This window comes from Cornus florida, unplaced genomic scaffold (genome assembly GCF_030987335.1).
Source record: "Cornus florida cultivar Cherokee Brave unplaced genomic scaffold, ASM3098733v1 CherokeeBrave_3.0.0_Hap2_Chr02, whole genome shotgun sequence".
Classification (NCBI taxonomy): domain Eukaryota; kingdom Viridiplantae; phylum Streptophyta; class Magnoliopsida; order Cornales; family Cornaceae; genus Cornus; species Cornus florida.
In genome coordinates this window covers 5,679,875-5,689,739 of record NW_026775572.1, presented here as the reverse complement: position 1 = coordinate 5,689,739, position 9,865 = coordinate 5,679,875, and the positions used below count along the sequence as shown (strand labels likewise).

At 32.8% G+C, this 9,865-nt stretch overlaps 1 protein-coding gene across 1 annotated transcript; it reads left to right on the top strand.

The window, feature by feature from the left end:
• Window positions 1–8,406: 8,406 nt before the first annotated feature.
• Window positions 8,407–9,865, top strand: LOC132293292 (F-box protein At1g11270-like). Its single transcript, XM_059790719.1, has one exon. It carries the CDS (start codon window positions 8,512–8,514, stop codon window positions 9,637–9,639), a length of 1,128 nt encoding a protein of 375 aa, XP_059646702.1. The 5' UTR covers window positions 8,407–8,511; the 3' UTR covers window positions 9,640–9,865.

The window sequence follows — 9,865 nt, the reverse complement described above, 5'->3', positions numbered from 1 at the left end:
TTTGATTCGGCTGGGTTTGAGTAACGGATCGGATGTTAAATATTAACAAGTTGGGCTGATGACCTCTTGATTCGGCCTTGATGGAGGTTGGAAGACAAATAACAATGGTCTTGGGCTAAAAATACACTCAATTTGGGCTTGAACATGATGGGCCTTATATGTCCTTGGAATGTAGATATGTATAGTGATAACGTGTACGCTTCTTATTGGAGGGAGTTTTTTTCCCTCCACACATACATATTATAATCATCCAAAATAATAGTATTTTTTATTTATTATTTTTGGGGGGTTGGTAAATATTCAAAAAAAATAACATTTGGCTAAAATACATTTGGCAAGTCGACCTAATTTCACTATTTTGTAGCACCTTCCCATGTGACGCATGAGTGTTCACCCCTCTTTGAGATGACATGCTGCTACTACTAGGCCCAGTTGGCTTGAAAATAAATGTTAGAAATAATTGAACTTTTAGTACCCCACCCTAAAAAGAAAACAAAAATAAATTAATAAAAGAACAAAAGAAAAACCAAGTTTGGAAACGCATTAACACATGCACCAACTTTGACACGCAGTCACTTAATATTAAGGTCATAACTAACCTAACAGAAATTAATCTTTGCATCACAACTTGGTCTGACAACTGTAAAATCTAGTGTTAAATCATTTTGATTAATTCTGACATGTAATCGTGAAAATTGAACATAAATAATTTATGTACAATTTAAATAATATAATTTTTTTTAGCGGGTACTAATCATACGTTTCAAGCCCACTTCCGCACTAATGTGACAATTCAAAATTTGTTTCATATATTATTATATAGAAACATAAAAATGCTTCTATTGATCAATTACCACTTTGATGTTAAGCAACCAAGGGTCCTTAGTCTAAATGTCTTATCACATATCTTCTGCATCTAATAAAGTTTTTAGATAAACAAGAGCATGCGTATGAACAACCTTATCTTTGGGACCGACACACAACGCATATCCATTTGTTGTCCATTTATATGTGACACATCTTATATACGTACTATTATACTTAGTATATATAATTGAGTTTATTTTTCTTAAATTTTCCTGATAAAAATATGTCGTTTTCCTCCCTACAACGTTATTATACTGGTTAGGTAATCCCACACCCATGTGCTCATAAAAGATGTCTGTACTATTTGTTCCCCATCCATGTCTGGACCCTTTAATGTGCTTTTGGTTTGTCTCTTTTTTTTGGTTTTTTCTCAAATTTACTATCATAGTCATCCACTTATTTTTACTCAATTAATGGGGATATATAATAATACCCAAAGAAATACATATAATACTGTCGAAAAGTATACGTCTCATTACATAATTAATATACTGCATATGCTATATATTTTTCATAGAAGATAAAATTGCTCTCATTTTCAAAGTAAGGATGTAAAAGATAATGTATATATGTATGTATATATATTGAGGAAATATACACACTTGAATGGCCAAGAAAGGGATATGTTGATATAGTTGACTGAAGTTTACATGGACTAGTTAGACCAGTACCACCAAGAAGCCAAACAGCAAGGCTTATACACAGTTTCAGTGAGGCAAAAAGTGTAGTGTGTGAGTTGCGTTTTTTATCAAAGTGTGTATATATATATTCCACAATTTCGGTGCACTTCAAAAAGCTCGTCCTGACTAGTGAAGGCTCATGTCTGATGAAAACCAACAAACTCGGGTATAGCTAATTTTTTTATGGCTACACTAATTTAGTGACGGATTCTTATCCTTATTTTTTTGGTTTCATATTTTTTAGAAATGGTGTCAAATTTTAAGTTTTTAGAATTCTATTGTCTGTACAAGTGGTACTTATACAACAAAAAGCAACTAACCAAGCCCCATTTTTATAAGCCTTGCTTAATTAGTTGAAAGAATCTTGTATAATGTGTTTGGACGATCAAAAGGAATTCAATTATAACCAGATGGTGATATTTACAAAGGAATTAATCTTTTTAATTAGTCCCTGTACCTCTTTACCCAAAACGCAATAGATGAGAGTAACACTTCGTGATGGTGATATCAAATACAATAATATTGACAACCTTCTTTGTATCCAATAAATATAATAAACATTAAAACATTAATAATGAAATTGCTTTTATGTTTCTGGTGTTTCATTGTATTAAAGTCGTAATTTACAAAGGAGAGACGAACACTTCGGTTTTGTCAAACAATCTATATAATTGGTCTGGTTAATAGTAATTCAAAAGCCAGCAATATATTGTTGGACTTCAGTTTTGATCATTTTGTAGATACACACACACAGAAGATTGATTGCCAAGAATGAATTCAGCAACCATGGACCCCTGAATGACTATAATTTTGAGTAGTTCACCAACAGAAAAGTTTTCGTACTCAACAACAGCCTTAACTCTTTAATTAAGACATGGGAATATTCACTCGAGCACCACCAAAGGAGGGAGGATCACAACCACCAAACAATGGGCATGCCAATTCATCCTCCGGAGGATCACAACAGCCAAACTTTGGGCATGCCAATTCATCCTCCGGTGCCATTATGAGCCGTACAGGTTCACTATCTTCTGTTTTTTATTTAACTGAAAGATTGATGAGTTTTCCAAAATATGAGAATCAAGTTGGTAATAATTTCCCTTTGAGCTCCCAGTTGTCCAGGAATTATGATCTGCATATCCCACCATATCAATCTTCCGGGGATATTTTTTACATTAATGTGCCAGAGCTTGCTGCTCCCAATTCCCTATCTCAAAATTCCCAACAGTCATCTGTGAAATCTCCCAACACATTCTATTTGTAGAACCAAGTGGTACAAGTGGTACTTATTCTATTTGTTTTTGCTTCTCCCAGTGTTTTGATTTTTGGGTGCATGCCACCATTCCTCCACTATCTCATTTTTTTCTTTGCTTACTTTGCGGGATCCAGTTATTGATCAATCTCTCTCATGCAACCTTCTAAGTTCGGTCATCCCTGTCGATCTTTTATCACTGCCATCAGTGACATCATTTCTCACAATTTCTCCCTTTCTCGCACTTTCCATTCACAAATTTCTAAGTCTTACGAGGTGTTTGCGCCTCAAACACAATCAACAATGACAACAAATCAAGTTTCTTAGTTTTCAACTATGAATTTGTCATTCTTTTCAATTTTAGCAAAATTCAACCTTATTTTAATTTCTAGGGTTTTAGCTTTTGGGTCTATTTCACCCACTTTTTTTCTATCTTTTTCTCTTTCTATTTTAGTCTTGGATTCAGGAATATGAATGTTTTTATTGTTATTGTTGTTGTATATACAATTCAAGGGGAAAAAAAAAAAAAAAATTCAACTAGAACAATGAAACCAAACTGAACCGTTTTTAAACGGTTTGGACTTGTTTGGTTCTATGGCTCAAATGGTCTGATTCGGTTTTAGATTTTTTGGAACCTAGGGAGCGGTTTGGTTCCAAAAATCCTCAAAATCGAACCAAACTAGACCGTGTGTACCCCTACCAGTGCTCTTTAATTTAAAGTAAGAAAATGATTCTTAAATCGATTACTTAAAGTGATTTGTTTGATTTACAAGTTTTGATTCGTTATAAAATATAAGAAAGTAAAACATTTCACTTTCTTATATTTGATAAAGATAACAGATCAAAAGTTATAGATGAAGTAATTTAGTTTATATACATTTTATACACTTACTAGTAACCTCCTTTCTAAATAAAAATAAAAATAAAGTTACTAGTAGCATATAGTAAAAGTTGCTTAGTTATGATCTTGAAACATCAAGTTGAAGCAATATTATTGCTACCGACTGTGTCCCCGGGCAAATGACATTTTTAAGAAAATTATACTATTTTATTTTATTAGATAAAATGTTTATAAATAAATTAAAAGTTCAAAAAGAATAAGCCTAATCACTTAATAGGAGCCAAAAAAAAAAAGTTAGAGGTGAGAGGTGCTTAATTTTTCATAAAGAATTTACAAAAGTTTTTGTATATTTTTTTTTCTAACATGTTCAACGTTTCTAAGAACCACTACTTAGGACATACCAAATTTTTAAAAAATAAGATATGAGTACGGCTTAAACACGATTATATATAAATATGAATATTTATTTATATATATGTATTGAATAATGATATTATATTATAATAATTTTTATATTACATATATTGTTATTTCACTCATTTTTTATAATAATATTTTTATTTTAAATAAACAAATATCATTTAATGTTTAATTTGTGATTATATGTGTATAATGTCAATTTTTTTTAAAAAAAAAGAAAATTAAACACTCTAGAAGGTGTTAATACAATTTGTAAGATTATCGAGTATTTTTGTGTTAAAAATATTTAGAAGCGTGAATCCTGTTAAAAAAGAGTCAGCAAAGTATTCAAAAGTGTGAAACGACCCCTTCATAAAAATCTCCATGGGCCATTCCTAATATTCTCCTGTCAGGAAATGCAACATTGTTGTTTAGTATTCTTCTTCCTATATATATATATTTTTAATGTTGTCCTTTTATTCCATTAATGCTGTCCTTTTATTCAATTCACTTTTAACATCCTAGAATCTAACATCTACGTTAGAAACTTAGAATTTAACCTCTCATCCCAAGGCATCATTACGTATAGACATTTATTATTATTTAATTACAAAGAGACTACTAAGGTGGGTAATCACATGCACATATGCTTAATTGCTTGTGGTTGAACTGAATGACGATTAATTATTCATTATATATATTTGGCATAAACAAAATAAATAAATAAATTCAACCAATTCAGCATTTCAGAAGGGCATGATTAAATTGAATAGATCTACAATTTTTTTTGAATATTATTTAAAGACATAATTGATAGGTCGTCTTACTTTTCAGATACATGTGCCTATGTTTAAATCTCTCCTCTCTTGATTTACAAAAAAAAAAAAAAAAAAAAAAAAAAAAAAAAAAAAAAAACTCTTAAGAGGTGTAATGTTATTGTCCATATTTTAATTAAATGGGTGATTAATAGAAAATCTAGCGTGTTACCCACTTACAGTATCAGAGGGCAACTTTCTTATCAGAAATAATCTATTGAACCACCGTGATATACATATTTTTTTGTGGGACGGATCGAACGGTGCAACTAGGATGTCTAATCAATATCAAGGGACTATGGAATCTGATTATCATGATATTTTTTGTGGGGCAGAGGGAACATATATATATAACATGATATTTTTTTGTGAGTCACAGTTCTCCAAACATGATATTTTTTTGTGGGACGGAGAGAGTATATATATATATATATATTATATATATATTAATACAAATACAAACACTATTAATTGCTTGTCGCTCCATAAAATTAATTAACATCTCTCTTAGTCAACTCAAACTAAGTCTTTATTCACACTCAACAAATATTATACTCCATCATTTACTTCTACTAATATATTATTAATATCATACTTTACCTAGATTATCGTATTACTAATTACCAAGCACTAATAAATTAATGAAAAAAAATTATCTTACCAGTATTTTAATGGCTTACCAGTATTTTAATGGCTTTGACCACAAGTGCAGAATTTCGCTCAACCAATAATGATTAAGAAAAATAAAACAACTCACTCAATTAATAGTAAAAATAAACAAGAACAATATATGTCGAAGCGTAGAATTGCTTGATCCCTTTATTGGAGGTCTAAGCCTCTATTTATATACAAAAGATTGTAAAATTATGGTAGGACTCGCGTTGCTTGTCCTCCAATTCTTTCTATATAAACATTCTTTACTAATAGAGTTCTTTCCATTGTCTAATTTTCCATACATACAACTTGCCTTGTACAGAACTTCCTATCTCAGAATTTTCCTTCTACGGTAAATCCTTCAACTGGTAGGACTTGTGCATTCTTGAATAACTGGGTTGAACATACTTTGATCCGGCTGGGCTTGAGTAACGGACCGGATGTTAAATATTAACAAGTTGGGCTGATGACCTCTTGATTCGGCCTTGATGGAGGTTGGAAGACAAATAACAATGGTCTTGGGCTAAAAATACACTCAATTTGGGCTTGAACATGATGGGCCTTATATGTCCTTGGAATGTAAATATGTATAGTGATGACGTGTACGCTTCTTATTGGAGGGAGTTTTTTTCCCTCCACACATACATATTATAATCATCCAAAATAATAGTATTTTTTATTTATTATTTTTGGGGGGTTGGTAAATATTCAAAAAAAATAACATTTGGCTAAAATACATTTGGCAAGTCGACCTAATTTCACTATTTTGTAGCACTTTCCCATGTGACGCATGAGTGTTCACCCCTCTTTGAGATGACATGCTGCTACTACTAGGCCCAGTTGGCTTGAAAATAAATGTTAGAAATAATTGAACTTTTAGTACCCCACCCTAAAAAGAAAACAAAAATAAATTAATAAAAGAACAAAAGAAAAACCAAGTTTGGAAACGCATTAACACATGCACCAACTTTGACACGCAGTCACTTAATATTAAGGTCATAACTAACCTAACAGAAATTAATCTTTGCATCACAACTTGGTCTGACAACTGTAAAATCTAGTGTTAAATCATTTTGATTAATTCTGACATGTAATCGTGAAAATTGAACATAAATAATTTATGTACAATTTAAATAATATAATTTTTTTTAGCCGGTACTAATCATACGTTTCAAGCGCACTTCCGCACTAATGTGACAATTCAAAATTTGTTTCATATATTATTATATAGAAACATAAAAATGCTTCTATTGATCAATTACCACTTTGATGTTAAGCAACCAAGGGTCCTTAGTCTAAATGTCTAATCACATATCTTCTGCATCTAATAAAGTTTTTAGATAAACAAGAGCATGCGTGAGAGCAACCTTATCTTTGGGACCGACACACAACGCATATCCATTTGTTGTCCATTTATATGTGACACATCTTATATACGTACTATTATACTTAGTATATATAATTGAGTTTATTTTTCTTAAATTTTCCTGATAAAAATATGTCGTTTTCCTCCCTACAACGTTATTATACTGGTTAGGTAATCCCACACCCATGTGCTCATAAAAGATGTCTGTACTATTTGTTCCCCATCCATGTCTGGACCCTTTAATGTGCTTTTGGTTTGTCTCTTTTTTTTGGTTTTTTCTCAAATTTACTATCATAGTCATCCACTTATTTTTACTCAATTAATGGGGATATATAATAATACCCAAAGAAATACATATAATACTGTCGAAAAGTATACGTCTCATTACATAATTAATATACTGCATATGCTATATATTTTTCATAGAAGATAAAATTGCTCTCATTTTCAAAGTAAGGATGTAAAAGATAATGTATATATGTATGTATATATATTGAGGAAATATACACACTTGAATGGCCAAGAAAGGGATATGTTGATATAGTTGACTGAAGTTTACATGGACTATTTAGACCAGTACCACCAAGAAGCCAAACAGCAAGGCTTATACACAGTTTTAGTGAGGCAAAAAGTGTAGTGTGTGAGTTGCGTTTCTTATCAAAGTGTGTATATATATATTACACAATTTCGGTGCACTTCAAAAAGCTCGTCCTGACTAGTGAAGGCTCATGTCTAATGAAAACCAACAAACTCGGGTATAGCTAATTTTTTTATGGCTACACTAATTTAGTGACGGATTCTTATCCTTATTTTTTTGGTTTCATATTTTTTAGAAATGGTGTCAAATTTTAAGTTTTTAGAATTCTATTGTCTGTACAAGTGGTACTTATACAACAAAAAGCAACTAACCAAGCCCCATTTTTATAAGTACTTATACTACTTATAGTAGTCAACAATTATGTCATCCAAGAGTATTATATATATACACACAAATCATGACAGGATAAAAGAAGATAAGAATTTTATATGAATAGTTGTGCGATGTGTTAGTGTCAAGTACAACCACTATGAAGAAAAAAAAAACGTACAACCACTAATTATGTCCAGAAGTCCAAGAAGAAGACCCACATATGTGAAGAAAGAACCACTCCGTATGTAACAAACCAAAAGAAGAGCACGAGGAAATGATAAACACCAAAATATTAAAAGGCAATGATATTGGTAAAAGCTTCAGAGATAATATATATATATATATAAAAGGTTGTGTCATGCACCAAATTTTACACATACAAGTTACTTATTTCTCTCTTTAAAGCTAGCTTTAAATCCAAAATATATATTATTATCCAAGATAGATTTAAGGAATAGAAGGAGTAAATAAAGATTACAACCCACAATCAGGGTCCTACCCTATAGCGTTTGTGTCAGATCACAGATGTCAATACCATGGCCTACCATAATGATGCTTCGGGTAGTTTATGCAACGATGTGACGACACGTCGTCCCAGCACTAATTTATTATGCACACAGTGGGTAGATAAATAAATATACATCCCTGAGTGCTTGTATAATCAAACTCAACAAACAACTATTAGGAACAAAGCTTTTTCTGTGAGCCATCAAGTTTGACATTCCAAATGGTTTTGGTCCACATCTTAAAAGATGGTCCATCGTCCATGATGGAAATCGCCGGCGTCGGCTCTCTACCCCGGGACCTGATAATAGAAATACTCTCAAGGCTCCCAGTCAAAGTTCTCTGCAAGTTCAGGTGCGTTTCAAAACACTGGCTCGGTCTCATATCATTCGACGAATGTTTTTTAAGTCGTCACCGTCAACTCTCAAAGAGCAACCCTTTGTTGCTCTATCGTTCTTACTCTTCAGGCCAAACCACTGAAGAAAAGAAGCACAAAGTCATGGTTGATCTTACCTCCATAGACATGGATGGTACTTGTGATAATAAGATCAGGGCACCAACTGGTGGTCCTATTTACACCTTCACTTCTTGTGGCCATCTCATTTTCTTGCGTTGTATGTATCGTTTGTATGTTTGTAATCCCGGCACCAGAGAATTCGTTAGCGTGCCACGTGCTTCGCTCACTGATCCTTACTACACAGTTGGTTTTGGGTACCTTTGTGGCTCAAATGAATATAAAATTGTTCATTTGTTCTTCCAAGAATCGTTTGTGAGCGATGAGGGAATGGCTTGTGAGGTGTTCACACTGAGAGATGGTGAGGGGGTTGATTCTGGTTCCTGGAAAAGGGTAAATGATTGTCCTTACAAGGTCTGGACGGATCGTTTACCTGTATGTGTCGACGGAGTGATTTATTGGATGGTTTCAGAACAGAGCAATTCGATTGTGTTGTTTGATATGAAGACAGAAGAATTTGGAGTCATTTCTTATCCGGGTTGGTATTCAGAGCTCGACTCCAACTCACTGTTTTTAGTTGGACTGAATGGGTTTGTGTGTTTGGTATACTGTTTGGCTGCAAAGTCAACTATGGATATATGGATGCTGAAGGACTGCAAGAATAGCATTTGGGTCAAAGGATACAGCATCAGCCTCTCCGCCACGGAGGGTAGTTGTGAGATTCTTGGAATTGTTCCTTGTGAGGAAGACGACGGAGAAATATTGATTAACACGGAGCAGAAAGGTCTGGTTTGCTATAACATCAACAGCAAAACCTTCAGAAGCATAGAGAACAAGGAGAGGTACAAAAAGCCATGTCTATATCATGAAAGCTTCTTTTCCCTTCATAATCATTGAAGAAAAAGGCTACTGTATATGTTGTATTCCTAGAGTCTGTAAATTAAGGTGGTTCGTGTAATTAACTTGGCGGTGTTTGAGAGCAGAGCTCTTTATGTAATGTAATTTTACTTCGTATTGTAATGGAGGTGCTAAGGTTTTTTCAACCCTCCTTCAAGTGTCTTGAAATGTATATCTGGTGACACGAAACTAATAAATAAATGGAATTGGTTAGTATTTGCTTTGA